This window comes from Pyrus communis, chromosome 4 (genome assembly GCF_963583255.1).
Source record: "Pyrus communis chromosome 4, drPyrComm1.1, whole genome shotgun sequence".
In the NCBI taxonomy this organism is placed as follows: domain Eukaryota; kingdom Viridiplantae; phylum Streptophyta; class Magnoliopsida; order Rosales; family Rosaceae; genus Pyrus; species Pyrus communis.
The window spans coordinates 10,541,261-10,567,424 of NC_084806.1; the positions used below are offsets into that span (position 1 = coordinate 10,541,261).

Below are 26,164 nucleotides of genomic sequence, written 5' to 3' on the forward strand. Positions count from 1 at the left end.
ATAAATAAATAAATAATTGTACTAAAAAATTAATCATGAAAAAAAAAATGTCACATCCCGGCCCGGAGCGGATCACTTCCCGGGCCTGCTCCACCACCGTATCACGATATTGTCCGCTTTGGGCCCCGACCACGCCCTCACAGTTTTGTTTCTAGGAACTCACACGAGAACTTCCCAATGGGTCACCCATCATGGGATTGCTCTAGCCCCCTTCTTGCTTAACTTCGGAGTTCCTACGGAACCCGAAGCCAGTGAACTCCCAAAAGGCCTCGCGCTAGGTAGGGATGAGAATATACATTTAAGGATCACTCCCCTAGACGATATGGGATGTCACAAAAAAACACTGTTAAAATGATGAAAATGCCCCTATCTCACTCTGAAAGTCTCGAGAAGAAGCATCCGAAGAAGAACCCTCAGAACCATGTGAAAATCCTTGTGTCAGTGGTTCGAATCCACTTCTAAACGGGTCTTTCTAACAGAGATTTTAGACACAAAAGCGAATCAAAAAAGACCAAAAGACTCAGATTGCAAGTAAGCCGACAATTACAAAGGATTCGATCTAGTCAAAGAAATACAGCTCATCCGAAGGGCAAGTCACACACGGAACCGCCTTAAGTAGCCCCCGAAGAGTCCGTTTATTCTCTCCGTCTGAGCTTTCAAAGATATACCGACCATAGGTATCTTACCATCAGATACCGACAGTCGTCTTCTAACATTACCGACCTTTAAATATCGGGTTTTTTGACCTGTCGGTAGTAGGGTTCGAGATGGAGATTTAGTATATATGATGCTTATTTGATGCATTATTTTGGGATGCCTTTGCGCGTCCATGAAGACTAGTACTATATAAATAGATGACACAAGTGTTTTGAAATGCACCAACAACCAACCGAGTTAGTCCAAGCGTCCATGTTATAACTTATAAAATTGATGTCATTTTTTTTTAACAAACGACATTATTTTACACTAAAAGATAGGAAGTGAGCTTAGCCTCACAATAAACTAGCAATCATATGGTTCAAATTCACTTTTAGTAGAATCGAACCTAAATGCCAATTTTGACACCTAGAACCTAAAAGGAATTATGTAAGCAAGCAACAATGAGAGACTAAAAAGTAGGAGACAAGTAATGTATCAAATTCACCTAAATGACTATCTGGAACATCTTTGAGCATACTTATTGTAAGATTTGTTTTTTCTTAATTTAGGGGCTTCGTCATGGCAGTTACTCTTTCGAAGGTAAGGAAGATTCACATAGGCTTTTTAGCTACTTCTAACTATCATCATATAATTTACCGGCGTCAATATGTTGACTAGAACAAATTAATATTAACAAAACATGGAACATATTCATGGAAAAGAATCATCGCCAGATTCTTTTCCTAGGAATTCTATGATCGTGATCCTTCATTGTACATCATGCAGTCAGAAATCATTTCAAAATTTAAATTTTAAAATTAAATATAAATAGTACCTAACGAAAATTGCTCGTATGATGTACGATGAACGGTCACGATCATAGCATCTCTAAGATCCCATGATCGTGACCGTTCATCGCACATCATGCGGTCAAAAATCATTTCAAAATTTTAAATTTTAAATTAAATATAAATAGTACCTAAAGAAAATTGATCGTATAATCTATGATGAACGATCACAATTGCAACATCTCAAAAAAAAAAAAAAGATCAGGCGACTATCCTTTTCCCACATTCTTGTCTTCGGTTGTAATGTCATGGCATGGATTTGGGTGGTGATGTGACCTCATTCTATCTTTTAGAGGACACAAAAGAAAAAGGAAAAATAAATAAAAAAAACTAATAAAAACCAAACAAAATATCTTCTATTCACAAAAAGGACCATTCCCACTATTGACGGACGGGAACAATTCCGTGAATTAACCAGCAGCGCTCCCTTAACCCCGATTATCTAGGCTGCCCCACAATTAACGCCCCTTAAACGTTATTAAACGCCCCCCACCCCCTTCTTCTTCTTCTTACAAGTCGCCGACGCGGTCTTCCAATAAGGCGGCAAAACCCCCCAATTCAATGGCGGCGCTTTCTCTCTGCTCCATTGTCCCACCTGCCCTCTCCAGGTCGGTTCCTCTCCCTCTCATTGCACTTTACCTTTCTGCTTTCTGCAAGTCGAATTTCCAGTAGTTCACCGTCGGCGGAACCCTAATCGTCTGAACCCTTATCGGATTTTGCTAATCCGTTAATGTGATCGTCAATTTTTGATCTTTTGTTCTGAATTGAATTGAACGGCATCGTTTCAGGTGATATATCTGCTTCAGCTTTGTTCGCGAGTGGGATTTCTTTTGGCAATGGAAGAGAAGGGGCAGCTCAAGCGAACCGTCATTGATACAACGGCGGGTTTAATCGCCGGCGGAATATCGCGAACGGTTACTTCGCCGCTAGATGTTATTAAAATTAGATTCCAGGTTCGTGAAAGTTTTGAAATTTTTGCCTTTATCTTTATCTGTAATGGGGTTAGACTGCGAAATTGTATTGACATCGTGGTTAAGTTTGTAAATTTTTGCAATTTCTGAGCTTTGCATTGTTTTCCAACGTAGAAAATTCATAACATTCTTACAGTACGGTACAAGTAATGATATGTATTGTTATTTTTTCAAGTTTAATGGACTCCTGCACGTGTTGACTTGGTGTGAAATCGTGTTTGTTTTTGTTGTTGCGTAAATTTCGTGGGTTTTAAGAATTTTTATCGATTTGGTGTTTGGGTTTTATGCATGATGCTTATCTGCATATGCATCATAAGGGCTGGTGGTGGAATGAAAAATCTTTTTATTTGTTTTGGTTGATAGGTTCAACTCGAACCCACAACGTCATGGGCTTTGGTTCGAAGAAATTTGTCTGAACCATCAAAATATACTGGGATGTTTCAAGCAACAAGGGATATCTTCAGAGAGGAAGGCTTACTGGTACAGTGACACAATTTATGTTCATGGAGAATGTAAATTACTTTATTTTTTCTTGTGGCATTCTGTAGAAGCCATTTCTGGTGGTCTTTTATGGTTCAGTTTTGCAAGAACATTAACATTTTCCCGAGATCTTATTATGAGAATTTCTTATGGCAGGGTTTTTGGCGTGGAAATGTCCCAGCTTTACTTATGGTTATGCCGTATACCGCGATACAATTTACTGTGTTACACAAGTTGAAAACATTTGCTACTGGTTCTTCCAAAACAGGTACTTTGAGAATAGTCCTTATGTGCACTCTTTATTTCACTTGCGCACTCATTTCAATAGGACTTGATACTATTAAGGGTATGACAACTCGGACCCTATATTTGTTTAAAACCCTTGGAAAATAGGCAAACACAGTTGGACACCTGCCTGCATCTGAAATCCATGTTTGTGTCCATGAAACATAGGTCTGAATTCTGAATTAAAAGTTGTATTATGTGGCTTCTTTTAAGTAAGGGTATGAATTGAATATGGTTTGATCTTCTGATTCTTCTTTCATTATTTGTAGCTCCAGTAGCTTCGGCGTAGGACATTTGACTTTGACTTCTTTATTTCTCTAAAATTCTCTTTCAAATTGATATTCAAGAACTGAATTTGTGCTAAAGTAACTTGGGTTGTAAGCTGGATGTCAGAATGTAATGTCCATCTCTAATAAAAGTCTAGGTTTATTGCTCTGTTGTTTATTTGAATTTTGCAATGAGGATTTTGCTGATAGAGGTACCATGTTTAGTTTAAGTACTTTATATGTAATGTTTACGACTTCAGAGCTATGATCACTTTGGATGTGTTCTTTTTTCTAATACCCCAAATTTCTTGTACGTCCTGATCATTGTTTGCTCTGATGCAGAGGATCACATTCATTTGAGCCCCTATTTATCTTACGTCAGTGGAGCATTAGCGGGTTGTGTAGCTACTGTTGGCACATATCCATTTGATCTTCTAAGAACCTTATTAGCTTCACAGGGCGAACCTAAGGTATAGGTACATGGGTTGACTTTTTGGTATGGTGCGTGCGTGTGATTGTAAATTAACTTTCAAACTGTTCCGCGCCATGTATAGCTATACTAGTCTGACGAGTAGGAATCAATGTTAAATCCATGTTATTCTTCATAAAATTCTTTAAAGTTACAAAGTTATGCATCTGACAGCATGAGCTATCCTTTATGTAATCAGTAGCTTTGAAATGCTTAATATACTAATAAAATAATGTTGAATTTTATCAGGCCACCTTTAGAATTAGTTTCTGCATAAACACCAATTTGTGAAGAGTTCTTTGGCATAATAGAGCCTAACTCACATTGTTCTTCATTTAGGTGTATCCAAATATGAGGTCTGCGTTGGTTGAAATAGTTAAAAATCGTGGCTTTCGAGGGTTGTATGCTGGACTGTCGCCAACACTTGTTGAGATTGTACCCTATGCAGGCTTGCAATTTGGTACCTATGACACGTTTAAGCGCTGGACCATGGTAAGCTTCTGGTTCTGCTCTATCATTTACTTTTTTGTGTTTTTTACTAAATATTTGTATTTCTTTGTCTCATGATGGGATGATTTCCGTCAGTTTTGGAAATCAATATATAGTTGTTTTGGTTGAAAATATCTATCATGTGGTCTCACAAGGAAATGAACCACATTGGCTAGTTTTGCAGGGGGCCTGTAGCTCAAGTAGTTAAGACCATTCACCCCTGCACTTGAGGTCCTAGGTTCGGTTTTCCCCTTCCCCACTTGTGTAAAAATAACCTGCCATGTTTAGATATGTGAATTGAAATAATCAAAGAAAAGGGCCATACACCCAGCAAAGAGCAAGATCTTTTGTTGGAAGTGAATTGGATACAATTGTCCTTCCAATATATGTTTGTGTGTTGTGAGAAGGTTTTCTTGGATTGAGAAATTCTGAAAAAAGTATGTGATCTCACATTTTATTGTGTCCATTTTAGGCGTGGAACCAGTACAGATCCTCTAATATGAACTCGCACGGTAGAGAAGATGGTCTCTCGAGCTTTCAGCTTTTCATCTGTGGTATAGCATCCGGCACCTGTGCCAAACTTGTCTGTCATCCACTTGATGTGGTCAAGAAAAGATTCCAGGTAGATATTTAAACGTCCTGAACTCCACTTGCATTACTGGAACTTTCAGTTCATCTGGACTCTAGTGTGTTATTTAACAATCTTTCCGCAAGAATACAAAGGAAGAAAAATGTGCATGAAAATGCTTCCATGTTAATGCAATGATGGTTGGTCATATGAATACTGTTTTCCCGGGCCTTGCAGGTTGAAGGACTACAGAGGCACCCAAGATATGGGAAACCAGTAGAGCACCGTGCTTATAGCAACATGTTTGACGCCTTGCAAAGAATATTGCAGATGGAGGGCTGGGCTGGTCTCTATAAGGGAATAGTCCCATCAACCGTCAAAGCTGCACCTGCCGCTGCAGTGACATTTGTGGCATATGAATATACATCAGATTGGTTAGAGTCCAGATTGACTTGAATCTAACTGTTTCCTAATAGTTTCAAATGTTATTTTTGCATGATGAGATTCTTTTGTCCTTGGAAACCTTAGAAAACCCTCGTCGAAGGAACCGAAAGGAGGGACCCTATTTTAGCCGCCCTTACAGGCCATAAGATTGTAACTAGACAGCAAAATGTTTGAAGATAGAAGTTGAGATTTAGAGCACCATAAATTTTTGTATCAGCATGTTTCAAATGAGATTATCGTCTCCTCTCTTGGAAAAAATCTGGTTACCGTGTTTACATCCTCTACATATTTTTGTGGTCGAGGTACCGACACATTCGCACTCATGTCTCGAAACAGAATGAACTTATAAATCCCATAACCACAAGTAAACATGAATTCTCCGACATGTTACAGATTCTCAGTTGTGTTGCAATCGAAATCCCTCAAGCACTAGGTACAAAATTTCCGACATGTTACAGATTTCGGAAGTGTGTAAAATCTCCAAATCACAGGATTCACATTCAAACTTGTATGCGAACCAACGTTATTCAACGGAAAATCCAACTAGTAGTGAAGGAGAATAGTCGATAGAAGCTATCTCTATTTGTGCCTTCTTCAGCGATTGTTGTTCTGTTTGCCGCTGCCATCCTCCGGAGGCAGTGCTACAAACTGCAAGATCCTCCGAACCTCAGCAACATCAACCCGGAACTTCTCAGCAATTTGGTCCGGCTCCATGCGGCCATTGTGATCCTCGGCCTTGCCCTGATGCAGCAGAATAATGTGGCGCAGCTGTGCCACATTCAGAGTTCCCGGCGGAGCAGGCCTCTCCTCATAACTCCCGGAATCTGGCTTCGTATCCCTCAGTTTAGGTAGAGGCCTCTTATACTTGTCCACCACATTTGCCTGTACAATGATCCCCAAAATACACATTTACAACAGTACAATACAATGTCTTAAATTCAAACCGTGGGTAGCTAGTTTATTTGCTAAAAGTGCTTATGAGCGGAAGTGCTTTCTACGTTATTCCCAAACGGCGAAACAAAATGAAAAAACCAAACTTTGAAAAACTGACCTCGCCCATCTCCAATTTGCCTCCGGGCTTTGCTTTGATTCTACCCACCATTTGATTGAGCATGGCGTCGTAATTTGGATCTCGTTCTTCGAGCACATTTTCGACTGCTTCTGCGGCTCCTCCTGTTCCTGCACTGCCATCTGAAACCAACAAACCACATTCGAAACGACGCCGTAAATTAACTGAACGGAGCTGAGGAAAAATGTGCTAGAAAAGCCAATACACAAAAGAAGGGCGGCAACTTTAATATACCAGAATCAATAGCGCCGCCGGCCTTGGAGATCTCCGCCCGTTCGGGGGGAACCAGAGGAGGCCGCTTATCGACAACGACGGTCTTCGGTTTGGACGACGCCGTTTCGACGGTCGAAGAGGGTCGCGTTCTCCCAGCAGCTCGTCGCAGCGCCTGACCCATTGTGTCGGTCGTGCTTTCTATTTTCTAATTTTTCCCAAATCAACCAGCAATAAACTCCGTTAAATATGCAGATAGATTAAAATACAAAACACCCTTTTCAATATTTAGGGTTTGGTGGGAATATTGGAGAGGAGGTGGGAGAGGAGGAAGAAGAGGAGGATGGGAGCTGTACAGAGTGGAGAGTGGCGCGTGGTACTCTCGTGTCCTATTGTCCTACACCAAATAGCAAATACCGATGGGGCCCATTTCGTTTACTTTTATTAATTCTTTTTTTTTTTTTGGTCAAATATGAGAGTTTTGTTTTATAAATTAGATTATCTGCTATGATAAGCATTAATTATAACTCTAAATTTTTTTGTCGGAAAAATAGTTTAATGCATTAAATGTTATAATACAAGTGATTAATGACTTTTTCTGTTTAGGATAAGTACGTATATAAATTCTTTCTGAAAACTTTAAATACTTAATGAACTCTCTTTCTCTAAACTTTCATATCATCAACATCGACCAAGATTGGATTGGATTGAATTGAATCGATCGTTTGGGCGGATTGGATTGAATCTTGGAACACCCCTAGCTTTGTTATCTAATTAGCAAGCAATCAAACTGTTCTAAGGAAACTTAAATCTTAACTTACCTTTTGCTTTCGGCAGGCAACAAACAATGCTTAACACAAATCTCTTCAAATTACGAAAATTTCAGATGTAAACCGATGAGAAACTGTCGACGCGAGTCTAAGAAATCGAACTACATTTGATCAGAATGCAACAACGGTCACCCTATACGTTAGTCTTGCAACTCATAATTAAGGAAAGAAAAAAAAAAAAAAGACGACCACTTTTAAAGTAAATTGTACACAAGAGAGAGAGTAAATGGTTTTATCAAATGCTGTTGAACTAAGACTGAAAGGGAAGAGGGTAACTTTTGTCTCTCATCTTTGGTTTTCTGGTTAATTGCGCTGCTTTCGCTGATGTAATGGCCACGGGAAAAGACGCTGCTACTCCGAATTTCCAATGAAATTTGTATGTAACACCATGTACAATGCAGAAGAATGAAGAGATTTGCTGCCCTTGCTGTTTATCATGGGTTGGTTATAACCGCACGAGCCAAAAGCAGCGGTCTCTTTTATATGCAGAAGAGCTTTGTTCAAGTTGTTTGTTGGATTTTCAGCACCAAACCGACTTACGAGACCATGTCAAGTTCGCTGTACCCATCAGTGTTGTTACTGGGGATAGCACTCCTGGTTTCCTGCATACTGAAATCCGGGAGACTAGTATCAAAACTGTTGAGATCGCTCACCTTAGTACGAGCACGCCTGGATGACCTTAATTTGGAGTTGTCTCGGGGAAATTCATCCCTACTCTTCCGCTTCTGTTTTGTGTCTAAAAATCCATAAGCTAAAGATTCCAGTACCTTAGTGCTCAGTGGTCGGTTTCTTGTGCTTTGTCTCCGAGAGTTCATTGCAGGCTGCTGTTCAGAAGTTGCCCCACTTTCAGAGGGATCCACTGAATGGGAAGCAGCATCTGGTTCCTGGTGTGTTTTATCATCTTGTCTTTCTATCATTGTGAAAGGTTCATCAGTTTCAGCATCTAGAGGCGGGGGCATGTTCAAGTCAATCAACATAGGGCGCTGAGGATTCTCTTGGAATATTTCCACAGGCAAACTGTTGCCACGACGATTGCCTTCACCACTATCAACTGGGCTGGCTCCTCTAGGCAAAGTACTGGCGGATGATAACTTCTCTCCGGATGGTTCCACTTGAGAGGGAGTTTTCTCACTAAATTCCGCACGGTCTCCAGAAACATCTTGTTGTAACATGGGACCTTGCAAGAACTGGCTCCTGCTGGGGGTGATCTCTGTGCGACTACAAGCAGCTAACTGTCGACGTCTTTTTGAAACAGGGGCAACATGATTTTCATTTTCAGAAACCATTTTCCGGCTCTTTTGGCACTTCATAGCTTTCCAGCGCTGCATGTCGTTGCATGTACCAATGTTCTCATTCTTGGGGAGATCTGCAGTCACAGTAGTCGAACCTTGACCAAAAGCTTGATGTTCCACCTCTGAAGTACCATATTTAAAATATTTGTCACCATTTCTACCCAAACGGATGGACTTCGAAACGTGGATCTCATCCCTCTGTGAACACAACGAATTAGCAGAATTATATTTATCTGTTGAATCCTCAGAAGCATCCTCGTCGTCATCTTCAGAATCACTTCTGGAGGCGGAGACATCCAATTCAAGCGGTAAGCTTCTCAGTTCCCTCACCTTGAATATTTTTCCATTAGACAGACTAGTATCCACAACTGTAAACTTCATGACATCCGTACTACTACGATTTGGAGTACGAGGCTGCAGATAACAGTGACGTTGCTGATTTGGGAAGTCTTGTTCGTCCAGCTTTGTTTCATCTGTCCACCCATTTTCTTTATTTGCTCCCATTTCAAGCTCAAGAAGCTCAGGGTCTGAAGCAACTTTATTCAGGACGTCACTTACCGAATCAAAGTAGTGGGATCCCTTCACCAGTTTCCTTCTTGAGAACTTCTTAATACCAGGGATAAGAAAGACCAATGAATTCCTGGAACCAGTGGAGAAACCCGGATAAGGCTGCTCAGAGTGCCACCCTCTTTCAAGTAAACGAGGCCAGACAGCTTCCCAAAAGAGATCGCTCGAGCGGGCTTTGCTTAGCCGGAAGCCCCCTGTTAGAAAGTTGACTATTTCTAGTGGCGTAAGGGTGGAGCATGCTTTGCCAGTTGGTATTTCTGGGCGAACAGGAGCAACCTGATTGGACTTTAAAGTCTCTGTGGCATTGCCTGTGAGATCTTTCTTTCCTGTACCAATTCCCACTGCCTCTACCAGTGCATTCAATCCAATTCTAGCCTTTAAAATGAATACATATTCTTCTAGTATAATTTTTCCTTCCCCAAATGTCTTCGAGACCTGGAATTGGTCAAACAAATTAAAACAGACCATATCCTGATACGAACAAATAAGGGGACAAACAATCATAGCAAAATCCAAGGTGTATCCCTTCTGTAAACAACTGTTTATCTGCGTTAACGGATTTCATTTTGAGTAGTCAACGTTATATGTTTCTGTTGTATAAAATCAGAAGGAAACAAGTGGCAGATAAAATGATGGATCCACATGCATTACATGTTTGCACTTACTTGTCTATCTTCATCAGAAAATAAACATTTGTCATTATTTTCATATATAATTTGTCTATACAGTACCTCCGTAAATCCATAATTTAAGCTAAAATACTACTAAATTTAATGAGTAGGAAGCGGTAATCTCTAGACATGGAACTAATTGCTAAAGTGATAAACACACAAATTCGATTTTACCAATCACTTCCACATGATTCAACTCTGCCAAAAAAAATGAACAGGTACACAAAAGGAAAGCAAAGTTACAGAAGGCATATAGGGACTTTGTGAGAAATATGTACAAAGAGTTAAACAATTAAAGGGATACTAATCTGTCTAAACTTTAGCAATCTAATAATAACTTGAAAAATGTTGGCAGAGAACCTACACAGAACCTGAATTAGAGTATTCAGTAAAGCAAATAACTAATTTAGCATACTTTTGTTTGTTTGCATATTGATGTGTGTACAGACAGGCTGATATAATTTTTATCCACAGTATTGAAGTTTCGTAGAGATGTAATAACCTCAAGCAAAGAAGTTTGGCATTCTTCTGACACGTGAGGAAACAAACGAGAAAACAACTCATGTTGCCTTGCCCCAGTAAAAATTCTTTGCCCAAATATACATTTTCTGCTTCTCATTTTTTTGCATTCTTTCCATCTCTTGTATCTGTCAGACTTGTAAAATTTCCCATAGTAGAATGACAAAATATCACCCATTTGTTTGCTTCCGACAAACTTCTTCACCAGAACGAGGTTCCTCTCAAAGATATATAAACCAAGAAGAAAACTGGCTTCTTCCATGTCACTCCAATTGTCTCCTGCAGAACCAGGAACTGGACAGTACACTCCTCCAGGCTTTTGATGCATTTCAGCCTTCGTTTCTTGTTTCAATACTAGATTTTCTGACTCGCCAGATGTTATCACATTATCGGACTTAACATCCATTGGCTCAGCTTTGCACTTTACGTTGTCACTTTCTGAATCAATCAAGGTCTGTCTGACATGTTCATATTTTTTGGTGTCCAATTCCTCGCTGATCCACATTACTGGTATAGGCAAACCCATTACTAAACTACCTTCAGAAATTTCTGCATCAGTTGGGTTCTTTAAAAGCCGTATATAGTCAGAAACAGCTAGTAGACAGGGAATTTCAGCCTGGTACTCATCTCCAACTCTAGGACCTAGCTCAGGGTCACCAGAGACACCACATGTATCAGAAGCTTCTGGAGAAAATGAATGCTCAGCTTCATCGTCATTGATATCCCCATGGCTAATTCCTTCAACTGAATCCATCTGTCAGACAAGAAGGAGGGGGAGGGGGAACTGGTATTGTTAAATCGTCTTTCTGAGACAACAAAATGATCAAAGTTCTTCCTTCTGTCCAACAGACAATTTAAAAGACATATACTTCATAAAAAATTTCGAAAATTATGAATGCTATATGCCAATTTGAAATCGTACATTGCTCCCCCAATAATATTTTTGATACCATTATAAGAACATGATAGCCTACTGAGAAAGATAGAAAATGAGGAATAGAACTGCATGCTAAAAAAATGCTTCTACTCCAACCAAATCCAGTCCAATTTTACATTTTCAAATACCCTTTCAAAATTTCAGACTAAATGTCACATTTTGTTGAATCTGTTCAATGTTTCCAATCTAAAAGCTCATATTTACGGGATCGAAAGGAGCAACCAAGACACGACCGTTCGGTTATGAAGCAGTCCAAAACTAATTGAGCTGCTGCTAATGCTGCAGGTTGGTCATAAACATGCCAAAGATAAAACATTGATTTTTATCCTAGCAGCAGTACAGATTGAAGAACTCATGCAACTAGCAGCAATAAATCCTAGTTAATCATTAATCACATAGAGAAAGAGAGAAGGAATTTCCTCAGAACAAATTCCAATTTCAAAATTTGAAGCAACCAAAAGATTTTTTTTTTTTCTTGCATTTATTATATTAAAAAGTTTATTCATAAACCACAAATAATCATAAATAATTTTTGTTTTTTTGGTACCAATAATTTATTTTTTTAATAAAAAGGTACCAAAAATTTCCAAAAAAAATAATAATAACCCAGAAATAATTTTTTTAAGCATAAACCAGAAGAAATACAAGCAAACAAAGCGTTAAGCAGCAAACCCACAACAAAATAACCAATCCAGATCCCTTTTCGAACCAGACTAAAATCGACGAAACTACAAAAAGGCATAAACTTTATGATAATTATCTGAAAACCCATTAAGCACATTCATATCAAAACAACAAACAATCACGACCAAAACAAAAAACACCAAAAAGTAGTAAACTTTAATAAAAATAAATAATTACAAAACATAGAAAAAAACGACAGAAAGAACAGGAAAGCATTCCGGCAAGTAAAAACCACAGTCCCAGTGAGAATTCCAACACGATCCCATGAAATTCCACTTATTTACCAAACACTGACCCTCCAAAAACACAGAGAGAACTGCATTGAATCGTAAAACAAATAAAAACAGCAACCCAGAAAACGAAAGATTTGGTTTTTTTAATATTTCCATACCTCCACGGAGAAGGAAACGATATTTGAAGCCGAACCCACGTGAGAGAGCAAGCCTGAGAAAAATGGGTCTTGGAGTTTTAGCACCAATTTGCAAGCTTTGGATTCAAAATACATAAGTAAAACAAAGCGTGAAGCGCACACAGAGTCTCTTACACAGAGAGCCTGTGCCTCTGAGTATCTCTATTTTTAGAGAGAGAAAACTCACGCACGCTGTTGGACATGAAAACTAGAGAGAGAGAGAGAGAGAGAGAGAGGGTTGTACCTGGGTTTTATGGAAGCTAAGCTTTCATGACCACGAAGGCTGAGTTCTAAGGAGGCCAAAACCAAAGAGAAAAATATTTGAGAAAGCAAAGTCGTTGTGTCCTTAGAGAGAGAAAATATTACGATTTTATAGGGGAGAGAGAGGGGGGGAGAGAGAGGACCTGAGTGTTTTCTTTTGGTGTGTGAGAGAGAGAGTGAGGGGGGGCTCTGGACCATATAAAGACGTACGAAAGCGATATCTCCACGCGCCACCATAGCGCGTGAGATACTAAATCCTGTAACATTTGACACGTGGCCTTAAAGATTCCTGCTACGATAGACCGGACGAGATTTGTACATTATGAACGCAGAAAGATTTTTTAATGTGTCTGGAATATAAGGTCGGAGTAGAAAGTTGAAATATCATATCATTATATTATTTAGAGAAACTTTAAAAAATATATATATTTAATTGTATGATGCAATGTGATGTTCTATCTTATGTTCCGAGCATATTGAAAATTCTCTAGTAGCTAAGGGGCGGGCCAATGGTGTGCTGCCACCTATGTGAATGTTACGGAGGCTTATTACTAGTGTGTTGAACGACAAGTCGTAGTAATGTTATTACGAGCTAGATTGGCAAGCCATAGGGATCGTTGCATGGTGCGGTCCTACGCTCTCAGAGGCGCGTGTTTGTAAGTGAGGGTTGATTTTGGGTGGATATATTTATATAAGTTCTTTTATTTTCTGTAATAATCATTTGAAGGGATTTTCTTAAATATTTTTTGGGGTATTTCTCGATGAGGAAAGGCTCGACTTTCAATTAACGTGGGGTTCGGTTATCAACTGAGTCAAGATATGGCTAACTCGGACATAAGCTCTTAAACACACTCAGTTCATAAATCCTAGCAAAAATGCTACACAATGTTGTCAATTAACAAAGGATAAGAGGTGATTAGCGGCCTAATAATATAACACATAATGAACCAATAACCGACAATGTGAATGGCTAGTTAGCGGCCTAACAATATAACCCATAACGCACCACTAATCGATAACGTGAACGGCAAAAACAGACCGTGTGAACGCAGTAAGTGACTATTTGAGCAGAGAACGTTACGTATGCGTCCAATTCTGGTCTGTTTTAACTTTTTTCTTTTTTTTTTATCTGTTCACTTAAAATACGAACGTTTTGTCGCATATCATTTATGAAATTTGAATATGTAATCTGGTTTTTGGATTCGGTTTTATGACACTAAATAGTGCACTTCACGCGTTTACAGCCAAGATAAAATAAAAATGTTCTATATGAGGTTATGTTTTCTTGCTAGAGAAGTGTTCTCTTTTGTGTTAGGTACATTCATCGCATTTCTAACAAACAATATCTCATATAATTTATGTTAAAATCTCACATCAGTAGCCAAATTATTTTCCATTTAAGAAACTGAAGTCGTTCGATGCAGAATGACAGTTGTCGTTCGGTCAAATTAACAGTTAAGATAGATTTTACTCACTTTTAACTGCAAAAAAAAAAAAAAAAAAAAAAGGAAAATATATTCATGCTAACCTAAGTGATTTATTTGTAAAGTTTTTACTTTCCAAAATAATGATTTGGAGCTCTTTCTTTTCTTTTTTTTTTGAGAATTTTTTTCTCTTAAATACGGAAATGCTCAACTTTCAATTGACGTGATGTTCGGTTATAAACTGAGAGACGAGCTATAAGTTCTTAAACATTGAGTTAGGTAAAGGGTTTTAATTTCAGCTTAGTTCATGAATCATAGCACAAAATATAACACAGAGTTGTCAATTAACAAGGGAAATAATAGAGATGATTAGTGGACGAAGAATATAACACATAACGTGTGACATCCCACATTGTTCAGATGAGTGATCCTTATATGTATATTTTTATCCCTACCTAGGACGAGGCATTTTGGGAGCTCATTGGCTTTGGGTTCCGTAGGAACTCCGAAGTTAAGCGAAAAGGGAGCTAGAGCAATTCCATGATGGGTGACCCATTGGGAACCCTACCTAGCACGAGGCCTTTTGGGAGCTCATTGGCTTCGGGATCTATGGGAACTCCGAAGTTAAGCGAGTAGCACACGAGAGCATTCCCAAGATAGGTGACCCATCAGGAAGTTCTCGTGTGAGTTTCCAGAAACAAAACCGTGAGGGCGTGGTCGGGACCCAAAGCGGACAATATTGTGCTACGGTGGTGGAGCAGACCTAGGAAATGGTCCCCCCCTTGGTGGGATGTGACAATTTGGTATCAGAGCCTAACCCTAGTCGCGAGTGCGCCGACAAGGACGTCGGGCCTTAAGGGGGTGGATTGTGACATCCCACATCGCCCATGGGAGTGATCCTTATATGGATATTCTCATCCCTACCTAGCACGAGGCCTTTTGGGAGCTCACTGGTTTCGGGTTCCATGGGGACTCCGAAGTTAAGTGAGTAGCGCACGAGAGCATTCCCAGGATGGATGACCCATCGGGAAGTTCTCGTGTGAGTTCCCAGAAACAAAACCGTGAAGGCATGGTAGGGACTCAAAGTGGACAATATCGTGCTACGATGGTGGAGCGGGCCGGGGAAGTGGTCCCCCCCCCCCCCCCCGGGCCGGGATGTGACATAACGTACCGCTAATCGACAATATGAACGTAATAAACAGACTGTGTGAGCGTAATAATTGACTATCTGAGCAGACAACGTTATGCAAGCATCTAGTTTTGCTCTCTTTTAACTTTTTGTTTTTGTTTTTTTATATGTTCACTTAAAATATAAACGATTTGTTGTGTATCATTTATGAAATTTGAATATGTAATCCGGTTTCTGGATTCAGTTTTATGACACTAGATAGTGCAATTTACCACTCATACAAGAAGTATAGATAAATTTTTTTTACTGTATGAGGCATTGTTTTCTTACTAGATAGTTTGACATATTAGTTAGATTGATTCCGACTTCCACATTATGCATGGGTTTTTTTTTTTTTAATCACAAATGGTTCCTAATGTACTATGAAGTCATCAATTTGGTTTTTTTATGTTTCAAACTCATCAATTTCGTCCTCCCCTTTATTGACTTTTTAGTATTGTCATTGCCATCTAATTCCTTTAAGAATTCCTTTACACTATAGTCGGAAGAAAATAAATTTGAAATTTTGACAAAGTCAAATTTATAAATTGACACGCCTCTAGTTTAGATTCATAAACATAGAAATTTAGAATTTCTGCGTGGAAAAAAATCTTGGGAATTGGGGCCTCTAATTTCCAACTTTAAATTCCATATAAATAAATGTCATTTCTAAATTTATATGAGTGAAAGTTTAAAAATAACAAATTTCGTACTCAAATTCTATTGTTTTTAGGTTAGTCAAATAGGAAAATTGACAAATTCTAAAAAATAAAATTTCGTTATTTCAATTTTCGTCGTTTTAAAACTTTTTAGTAATTTTTTTTTTATTTTTTGGAATATTAATGTGCTGACATGTCATGTATTTGGGTCCTAGGCAACGGTATTTTGCCATGTGGATTGAGTTAAAAATTGTATATAAAATTGTTGGTTAAAAAGTAAATTAAAAAATCACCTGTCGTCTTCAGACTTCAGCAAACGCATTGTCATCTCATCCACTCCGCCCACCGTGGCCGTCGACCTCAAATCCCCACCAGTCCACCACCACCCACCACGGCACAATTCAACTCATCTCTCTCTTCTTTTTTTGTCAACAACTCATCTCTCTCTCGATGAGTTAATCAAAAGCTCTGAAGTTTTTAGTCGGGGTATGGGTACTGGCACTGGGTAGGGCGATGTCGCCGATGAGAATTTGATCGGGAGAGACTCACTGCTCCATGACGACGACATTTTCGAGGTTAGCACCGGAAGGGGGTGGTACTTGGGTGAATTATGTGAATTACTTGGGGGAGAAAGGGTGCAACAGTATGGAACGTGGTGGGTGGTAGTGGTGGGACTAGAGGTCGACGTCGACGGTGGGTGGAGTGGATGGGCCGGCTAAGGGCTGCTGAAGTTTGAAGATGACAATTGAATTTTTTATTTCCTAAATCTTGGGTTTTCTTTTATTTTTAACGCATTTATCAACTCAATCCGCATGGCAAAATATCATTGGCGGTAATACTACATTGATGAATAAGGGAAAATGATCCTCGCTGAATCATTTTCCTAGAGATTCCGTAATCGTAATCGTTCATTATACATCATGATTGTTCATTTTAAAATTTAAATATAAATAGTACCCACTGACCGCACGATATACGATGAACGGTCACGATCACGGGATCCTTGGGATCCCAAGGAAAAGGATCCAGCGAAGACCTTTTTCCTTGAATAAGTAGGAAAGGGATCCTCTCCAGATCCCTTTCACCAATTCCACCCAATCACCTAATTCGGGCCCTTGAAATTTATTCTAATGATTACTTTTATTATTATAACTTTTAAAGTTATTATAACTTTTAAAGTTATTATAACTTTTAAAGGGACCCCTTGTATGTAGCTATTGGATCAAATTCCAAGGGTCTGGATTAATTGATTTGGTGGATTTGGTGAAAGGGATCTGGAGAGGATCCCTTTCCGAATAGGTAAAGGGTTATGCTAGGGAGACTAAATTGTAGGCAAAGTTTTGAAAACTAAAGGACATAGAAGTTGATGATTAGTTTATTACTTAAACATTGACAAACGTGTTTATTCATATTAGTGAACGTCATTTAGTTTGCAAATTGAATCTCCCTAACATTACCCATGAGTAAATAGATAGAGGACGAAATTGGTGAATTAAAAATATGAAAGACCCTACTAATGACTTTACAATAGGGTTGTGATTTTCACACACCCTTAACTACTTTTCCCACACACCTCCATATTTTTTTAATACTTAATTGGCATTCTACTATTTAATCTTCCATATATACCCCTCCCTATTTAATCTTTCATTATTTACTATCAAAAAGTAGGAAGGGTATATATAGAAGATTAAATAGTAGGATACCAATTAAGTATTAAAAAATAGGAAGTGATGTGAGAAAAGTAGTTAAGGGTGTGTGAAAATCACAACCCTTACAATATAGTAGTTGGGATTTAGGGGTGGGGAATTCAAACTTGGTATAGAAATTTTGGGTTTAGTTTTTATAAACGAAATTGTTATTAGCATTCAAAATTTTCATTCTCCGCTCTAAATTTTTTATAATCAGAAAGAAAAATACACATGAGAGGAATGCAAAATGAAAATTTTGAAGTGTAAATAATAGTTCTCTTTATAAATTGGAATTAAACTTATATAGTAAGATGAAAATTAGTCCAATAGGAATTTTGTTGACTGTAATATATGAGTCTCATAAGTTTGATTCCTATAAAATAGCGAGGTTTTTTCTATTAAACTCACACAACAACAACATTTTAGATTTCAACATGCTCCATTGCTTCTAATACATGAGAATCAATTTACATAAACCACTATTAGGGGTTATAATTTGTCATTCTTTATGTTCTATACATTCATATTTCTTTTATAACAGACAATATCGTATATAATTATGATAAAATCTGACATCGACAGCTAAATCACTTTCTCACCTATGAAGTTTGACACACCCCGACCGAGATCGGAGCGTGCTGGCCGTCACACAAAGGTGACGTAGCCATGTGCACGTGCGGAAGCTAATAATTCAAAACTAGCATACAAGGTAATAATATAAGTGCTAGTAAGTGAGATACAAAATCAGAGCAGGTCTAGAGCAGTCCAAACAAAAACGATAACAGAGGTACGCCCGAAGGCGACCCTACAATGTGGAGTGTCTGTCAGAACGCCGAAAAGCTCTCAAGGGAAACCACCGCAACGGCTAAGCAACTAGAACCTGGAGGGGCGCAAAACAAAAGCGTGAGTGGGCAAAAACAAAGCTCTTTGAAAACCATTTAGCAAAATACATTCTAACCCCTCGCCGTAAAACCTGTATACTTCCCAGAAAATAACATATGTACGTATGTATAGATATGCCCAATATGCTCAAGGGTATGCCAAACATGCTCAAGATATGTCATGCCAAAGCCATAATATGAATGTAAGTGCCCAGGTATAAATCATATCAACGTCACAACATCTGGCAGCCGGAGTCACCTAACGTGACCTGTACGGCTGCATCTAGAGCTCAAATCTCAACTCTATAACTGAACCTGCCCACGAGTCGGAACCACCTAAAGTGGTCTGTACGACAGGCCTGGTTGTAATACATATGTACGCTCTAGTGCTACGATCACGTGAAGACTGTGCGAATAATCGCGGGTCACCTACGAGTCGGAACCACCTACTGTGGTCTGTACGACAGGCCTATGCACCTAGCTTGGATCCAAGCTGAGCGTATGGTGCGGGAGGTGAACAACACGTGAAGGACTGTGCCCTACTCTGGGCGGGAGCACTAACACCGGGGGTGCAGGTTATGAGCTCTCTAAGCATCTCTAACCACTATTTAATGCAATCGTTAAAGAACGCTTACCTGGCACTTACCTATGCCTCCACAGCACCCACATATAAATATATATGACATATGCATAATTGAATATATAATTAAACGTGTATGCCACTACTCATGCATAACCACCAATTATATATAAAAGAAATGGCATATAACGAAGCATTTATACTAATTTCTGGGAATTAATATGTATATAGGTATATACGGAAAACAAAAGCCCACTCACTGGTATGTAGAAGGGTCGTAGCCCCCCTGCCTCGCGTGTGCACGCTCGTCCTCGGGGTACGTGTCACCTAAATGCGAAACAACTATAAAAACGTTAACTTTAAAGCACATAGCTAACTTCTCGCAATAACTTCTCATACATTGCTCAAAATGGACAAATGAATATACCAACGTGATCTACACAACCTCGGGATCACGCCCATAATTTTAGAAAAAATTTTGGACCACGCACGCGCCCCCACGCGCCGGCCAAGGCACGGCCCTACGCGCCCCCACGCGCGGCCACGTGCACTGCACACTGACGGCGTCAGTTGACGGCGTCAGGAATATTCCGTCAACTAACGGAATATTTCGTTAGACTTAACCCCTGCCGTCAGGAATATTCCGTTAAACTTAACGGAATATTCCTGCTTCTTCTCCGGCCAGTCCCCGACGCCGGCGCTGTCGCCGTCGCCGGCACCGTCGCCGGAAAACCTGCAAATCGCTATAACTCTCTCGTTTTTCCACCTTTTTCCACGTTTCTTGCACCAAAATAAAGCCCTAAACTAGTAGAACACAACCATACACATTTTAAGGTCTAAAACTCACTAGATTATACCTGTGCAAGCTTCCCAAAACCGGCCAACTCCACAACTAAGGATCCTGACGTCCAAATTCAACCAACGAGCCACTCCCAAGCTCCTGGGAACCTCACAAACACAACCACAAGCTCAGAAATCCCTAAAACTCAAAGCATAATTATTGCATGAACAGTACTCAAAACGGCCATCGTCGAAACGACGTGAAAACGATGTGTTTCTCACCTGAAAAGGGTATGGCTGAGCTTGCCTCGACCTCACGAGCTCATATGTGTCCTTGGTTTCCTCGATCTGTGAGGATTTGGGTGGTTTTGATGTTCGTCCGTACGTCGAAGGAAGAAGAAGAAGGATAGAGGACTCGGGGAAGAGGGAGAAGACAGAAGGAGAGAGAGACAGAGGGAAAGGGAAAGACAGAGAGTGTGCAGGTGTGTGTGTGTGGCCCAACACATGCCACAACACACAAAACAACCCCACAACTTGACGAAAAACACACTAGGGGTAAAATTGTAATTTCATACGTACGTTTTAATAATCCCGGGACGGGATGTCACAACCTTCCCACCTTAATAGAATTTCGTCCCGAAATTCAAAACAACCAAGTAACAGCCCCTAGTGGTCAAAGAACAAACGAGGATACAAATCCCTCATTCGATCTTCTGTCTCCCACGTTGCTTCCTCAACTGAATGGTTCCTCCACAAAACCTTCACTAAATTCACTGTCTTGTTCCTCAGAACCTTCTCTTTCCAATCTAGTATCGTCACCGGCTCCTCGTCGTACGTCAAATCTGGGTTAATCTCAAGCGGTTGAGGAGGTATCACGTGAGATGGATCAGCAACATAGTGTCGGAGCATAGACACGTGAAAAACATTATGCACTCTAGCCAACTCCGGAGGCAACTCCAACCTGTAAGCTACCTCACCAACTCGTTCTGTGACCACGTATGGTCCGATGTACCTGGGACTCAACTTCCCTTTCTTTCCGAACCGCACAACACCTCTCCACGGTGAAAGTTTCAGAAATACCCAATCTCCGACCTCATATGTTCTGTCCGTAGCATGCCGATCCGCTAGACTCTTCTGCCTGTCCTGAGCTGCTTTCAGGTTAGACTTGATCACCTGAACGTTCTGAGTAGTCTCCTCAACAATCTCTGGACCTACTAAGACTCTTTCCCCAACCTCTGACCAACACAACGGTGTGCGACAAGCTCTGCCATACAAGGCCTCAAATGGCGCCATGCCAATGCTCGAATGAAAACTGTTATTGTAAGCAAATTCCATCAAATCTAACCGCTGGTGCCAAGCGTCACCAAACTGCAACACCGAAGCTCGCAGCATATCTTCCAGGGTCTGAATAGTTCTCTCTGACTGCCCATCGGTCTGTGGATGATATGCCGTACTATAAAGTAATCTCGTGCCCAAAGCTTCCTGGAAAGCTACCCAAAACTTCGATGTAAATCGTGGATCTCGATCCGAAATAATGCTCACAGGGACACCGTGGTACTTCACAACCTTCGAGATAAACAACTCCGCTAAACGGCTCAAAGAATACTTCTCTCTCACTGGAATAAAATGAGCCGACTTAGTGAGTCGATCAACGATCACCCAAATGCCGTCAAAGCCATTTTGTGTACGCGGCAACTTATACACAAAATCCATGGTGATATTTTCCCATTTCCACTCTGGAACGGGAAGCGGCTGCAACAACCCAAACGGCTTCTTCCTCTCTGCCTTAACTTGCTGACAAACAGCACATCGGCTCACATACTCGGCTATCTACCTCTTCATACCTGGCCAATAATAAAATGGTCGAATGGTATGATACATTTTCGTAGCTCCTGGATGCATAGCGTAAGCCGAGATATGTGCTTCATCGAGAATTTCTTTCTTCAACTCCACACTCTTAGGCACGAACATTCTACCTTCTAGCATCAACATGCCATCCGAATCACGAACTCTGAGGTCTCGCCTCTTTCCTTGATCTCGAGCTTGAATAAGTTCTTGAGTCTCCTGATCAGTTACTTGGGCTTCAAGCACCCGATCAACAAGTATCGGCCTAACTTGGAAATTAGCAAGTAATGCCACATCTCGATCTTCGGCTTCTAGCCTTACTCCCGTAGTACGCAAGTCCACCAAAAGAGGAACACGACTAGCGTACAACGCGTTAATACGGCCCTGTGACTTCCTGCTAAGTGCATCAGCCACTACGTTCGCACGACCAGGATGATAATCGATCGTGCAATCGTAATCGCTGAGCAACTCCAACCACCTCCGCTGACGAAGATTAAGTTCTTTCTGAGTAAAGAGATACTGGAGACTCTTGTGATCTGTAAAGATCCTGCACTTTTCCCCGTAAAGATAGTGTCTCCACAACTTCAACGCAAAGATGATAGCAGCCAACTCCAAGTCATGTGTAGGGTAATTCATCTCATGGGGTTTCAACTGCCGCGAAGCATAAGCAATCACCCTACCATGCTGCATCAATACACATCCCAGACCATTCAAGGAAGCATCGCTATAAACCTCGAAATCACCGCTATCGTCTGGGAGTGCCAAAACAGGTGCATGAGTGAGACAATGCTTCAACCGCTGGAAACTCTACTCACACCTATCATCCCACTCAAATTTAACATCCTTCCTCGTTAACCTCGTCAACGGCAAGGCAATCACCGAAAAATCCTTAACGAATCTCCGATAATACCCTGCCAAACCAAGGAAACTTCTCACCTCGGTGACGGTTCGCGGCTGCTCCCAACTCTCCACAGCTGCAACCTTCTGAGGATCAACCAAAATACCCTGAGCAGAAATGACGTGCCCCAAGAACGCAACTTGGTCTAACCAGAACTGACACTTGCTAAACTTAGCATATAACTGGTGTTCCCTCAACCTTTTCAACACCAAAGTAAGATGTCGAACATGCTCCGCTTTCGACTTAGAATACACCAGAATATCGTCGATGAAGACAATAACAAATCTATCCAAGTAAGGCTGGAATACTCGGTTCATCAAATCCATAAAGGCGGCTGGTGCATTCGTCAACCCAAATGGCATAACCAAAAACTCGTAATGACCATAACGAGTCCTGAACGCCGTCTTAGGGACATCGTCCCTACTGATCTTCAGCTGATAGTAACCAGACCTCAAGTCTATCTTAGAAAACACACAAGCACCTCTCAGCTGATCGAACAAATCATCGATACGAGGCAATGGATAACGGTTTTTAATCGTCACCCGATTGAGTTGCCTGTAGTCGATGCACAGCCTCAAGGTTCCATCCTTCTTCCTCACAAACAACACTGGAGCACCCCAAGGCGAAGTACTAGGCTGGATAAATCCCTTATCCACTAACTCTTGCAGCTGAACTTTCAATTCCCTCAACTCCGCGGGAGCCATACGATAAGGAGTTAAAGAAATAGGATTTGTACCTGGAATCAACTCAATGGTAAACTCTACGTCTCGATCTGGGGGTAACCCAGGTAAATCCTCGGGGAATACATCAGGGAAGTGTCTGACCACTCTCACATCCTCAACTCTGTTAGAAACAGCTTCATCTAGCACTACGTGAGCCAGATACCCCTGACAACCTTTAGATAACAACTTTTTCGCTCGCAACGCCGAAATAACGCCATGTCTCACCCCACTCTGCTCACCCACGAAAGTAACCACAGGTAGTCCAGGTCGGTGAAACGTAACTACTTTTCCGTAACAGTCAATGTTGGCACGATAGAAGTGCAACCAATCCGTGCCCAGAATCACATCAAAGTCCACAATATCTAACGGAATAAGATCGGCTGACAAAGCAACTCCCTCTACGATCACTGGACATCCTGGGTACACACAATCTACGACACAACTCTCTCCTCTAGGCATAACAACCTCTAAATCATACCCTAGAGGAGTGGGGCGAGGTTGCGTCACTTGAGCAAACGTATGAGAAATTACGGAATGTGTAGCTCCACAATCAATTAAGACTCTAGCAAAACAACCAAGAATGTTTAACGTACCCATAATCAAGTCTGGGTTGTTCTGAGCGTCCTGCAGAGAAATATTGTGAAGACGCCCCTGTCCCTGCTGACGCCCGCCACGGCCTCGGCTCGCCTGAACGCCGCGTCCCTGACTGGGCTGGCCTGATTGTCTCGAAGACCCTGCACTGCTAGTGGCAATCTCCCCCTGCTGATACTGTCCTCCCGGATACCACTGAGAACCACCCGCTGGAGCTGGAGGATACGGCATATAGCCGCCCGAATACTGGGGATAGCCACTCTGGGAATAGGGATCCTGGGGATACTGATACTGCCCCGGAGCATAAGGAACAGCATCACCCTGATAATGGTAAGCACCACCTCGACCCGTCTGGCCGTAACTACTAGGACCCTGGATCTGCTGGAGCGGTGCAGGCGGTGGCATAAAGGTCTGCTGTGGTTTCTGCTGCTGCTGACCCTGGGGACAATTCGCCGCTCTATGTCCCACCTGTCCACACGTGAAGCAACCACTGCTACCACGTCTAAACTCGCCGAAATGCCGGTTATTACACCTGCGGCAAATAGGGGCTCTACCTCGACCACCATCGCCCTGTCTCTGGCCTCTAGCGCCACCAGAAAATCTACCTCCACGACCCTGTCCAGTGGCACTGAAGCCACCACTCGAAGAACTAGAACTAGCTCCACCTCTCTTGAAGTTCTGAGTCTGACGGGGCCCGAGCGATGCCTGACCTTTGCCTTTGTCATCTTTCTTCTGGTTGCCGTCCTTCTCTTCATCAGTATCGCTCGACATATTCTCGGAATCCTCGATCCTCAATAGTATCTCATAGAAGTCCCGGTAAGTCTCGCTGTGGACCGTAGACGCCATCGAACGCCACTTCTTCCTGGTGCCCAGACGGAAAAGACGGAGCATCTCCGCCGGATTACCAGCGACATCAGGGTGATAACGAGACAAGTCCGTAAACTTACGGTAGTACTCATTCGCTGACATCTTCCGCTGTTTTAACTCGGAAAACTCCTGTTTCTTACGGTCAATGTACTCAGGGGGCACATACCTTCTCCTAAACAACCCCGTAAAAACATTCCAATCAATCCTCTGATCCGAAGTCAACCTACGAAGCTCCTGCTCCCACCAAGCTGCCGACTCCGTATCTAGAAACCAAGCGATCGTCTCGACCCACCTTTCCATAGGCAAGTTCCCCTGATTATGCAGCACCCGGAAAGTCTTCTCTATGTGTTCTAGCCAGCGCTCTGCGCTCTCGGGTCCCTCACTGCCCTTAAACTTATCCAGCTTCAAATTGTACATAGTCTCCAGAGGAGTCCTCTGGGGAGGGCGCATCACTGCCTGAAGGGCTGTAGCAAAAGCTTCCCCCAACTGAGTAATATCGGGGAAACTAGGCTCAGAAGAGCGACGGGGTTCCCGACGAGTCGGCATAGTTCTGACAGAAGACACCAAAATCATTAGAATACTCATAAGGACACAGGACTGCCAAACCTAGGCTCTGATACCAAACTGACACACCCCGACCGAGATCGGAGCGTGCTGGCCGTCACACAAAGGTGACGTAGCCATGTGCACGTGCGGAAGCTAATATAAAAGTACGAATAATTCAAAACTAGCATACAAGGTAATAATATAAGTGCTAGTAAGTGAGATACAAAATCAGAGCAGGTCTAGAGCAGTCCAAACAAAAACGATAACAGAGGTACGCCCGAAGGCGACCCTACAATGTGGAGTGTCTGTCAGAACGCCGAAAAGCTCTCAAGGGAAACCACCGCAACGGCTAAGCAACTAGAACCTGGAGGGGCGCAAAACAAAAGCGTGAGTGGGCAAAAACAAAGCTCTTTGAAAACCATTTAGCAAAATACATTCTAACCCCTCGCCGTAAAACCTGTATACTTCCCAGAAAATAACATATGTACGTATGTATAGATATGCCCAATATGCTCAAGGGTATGCCAAACATGCTCAAGATATGTCATGCCAAAGCCATAATATGAATGTAAGTGCCCAGGTATAAATCATATCAACGTCACAA

General features: G+C 41.3%; 3 protein-coding genes across 3 annotated transcripts; 1 reads left to right on the forward strand and 2 right to left on the reverse strand.

The window, feature by feature from the left end:
- The first annotated feature begins 1,941 nt into the window (after positions 1-1,941).
- Positions 1,942-5,729, forward strand: LOC137731046 (mitochondrial thiamine diphosphate carrier 2-like). The gene is made up of 8 exons (XM_068470102.1): positions 1,942-2,095; positions 2,276-2,440; positions 2,822-2,938; positions 3,095-3,206; positions 3,832-3,959; positions 4,298-4,450; positions 4,920-5,069; positions 5,253-5,729. The coding sequence occupies exons 2-8, from the start codon at positions 2,324-2,326 to the stop codon at positions 5,469-5,471; spliced, it is 996 nt and encodes a 331-aa protein (XP_068326203.1). The 5' UTR covers positions 1,942-2,095; positions 2,276-2,323; the 3' UTR covers positions 5,472-5,729.
- Positions 5,730-5,789: 60 nt separating this feature from the next.
- On the reverse strand, positions 5,790-7,097 carry LOC137731047 (uncharacterized). Its single transcript, XM_068470103.1, has 3 exons — positions 6,763-7,097; positions 6,511-6,650; positions 5,790-6,341 (listed from the first exon to the last, which is right to left on the reverse strand). The coding sequence occupies exons 1-3, from the start codon at positions 6,920-6,922 to the stop codon at positions 6,054-6,056; spliced, it is 588 nt and encodes a 195-aa protein (XP_068326204.1). The 5' UTR covers positions 6,923-7,097; the 3' UTR covers positions 5,790-6,053.
- Positions 7,098-7,589: 492 nt separating this feature from the next.
- On the reverse strand, positions 7,590-13,056 carry LOC137732207 (uncharacterized). Its single transcript, XM_068471507.1, has 4 exons — positions 12,892-13,056; positions 12,630-12,682; positions 10,601-11,371; positions 7,590-9,862 (listed from the first exon to the last, which is right to left on the reverse strand). Exons 3-4 carry the CDS (start codon positions 11,369-11,371, stop codon positions 8,105-8,107), a joined length of 2,529 nt encoding a protein of 842 aa, XP_068327608.1. The 5' UTR covers positions 12,630-12,682; positions 12,892-13,056; the 3' UTR covers positions 7,590-8,104.
- Positions 13,057-26,164: the final 13,108 nt, after the last annotated feature.

Excerpts from the sequence above, each read along its gene's own strand:
- LOC137732207 (XM_068471507.1), bottom strand. The coding sequence starts at position 11,371 with ATGGATTCAGTTGAAGGAATTAGCCATGGGGATATCAATGACGATGAA. Across the intron at positions 9,863-10,600 it reads GCCAAACTTCTTTGCTTGAG|GTCTCGAAGACATTTGGGGA; the intron begins GTTATTACATCT and ends GACCAATTCCAG.
- LOC137731046 (XM_068470102.1), top strand. The coding sequence starts at position 2,324 with ATGGAAGAGAAGGGGCAGCTCAAGCGAACCGTCATTGATACAACGGCG. Across the intron at positions 2,939-3,094 it reads TCAGAGAGGAAGGCTTACTG|GGTTTTTGGCGTGGAAATGT; the intron begins GTACAGTGACAC and ends TTCTTATGGCAG. Across the intron at positions 3,207-3,831 it reads TACTGGTTCTTCCAAAACAG|AGGATCACATTCATTTGAGC; the intron begins GTACTTTGAGAA and ends GCTCTGATGCAG.
- LOC137731047 (XM_068470103.1), bottom strand. The coding sequence starts at position 6,922 with ATGGGTCAGGCGCTGCGACGAGCTGCTGGGAGAACGCGACCCTCTTCG. Across the intron at positions 6,651-6,762 it reads CGGCGGCGCTATTGATTCTG|ATGGCAGTGCAGGAACAGGA; the intron begins GTATATTAAAGT and ends TGTTGGTTTCAG. Across the intron at positions 6,342-6,510 it reads GCAAATTGGAGATGGGCGAG|GCAAATGTGGTGGACAAGTA; the intron begins GTCAGTTTTTCA and ends ATCATTGTACAG.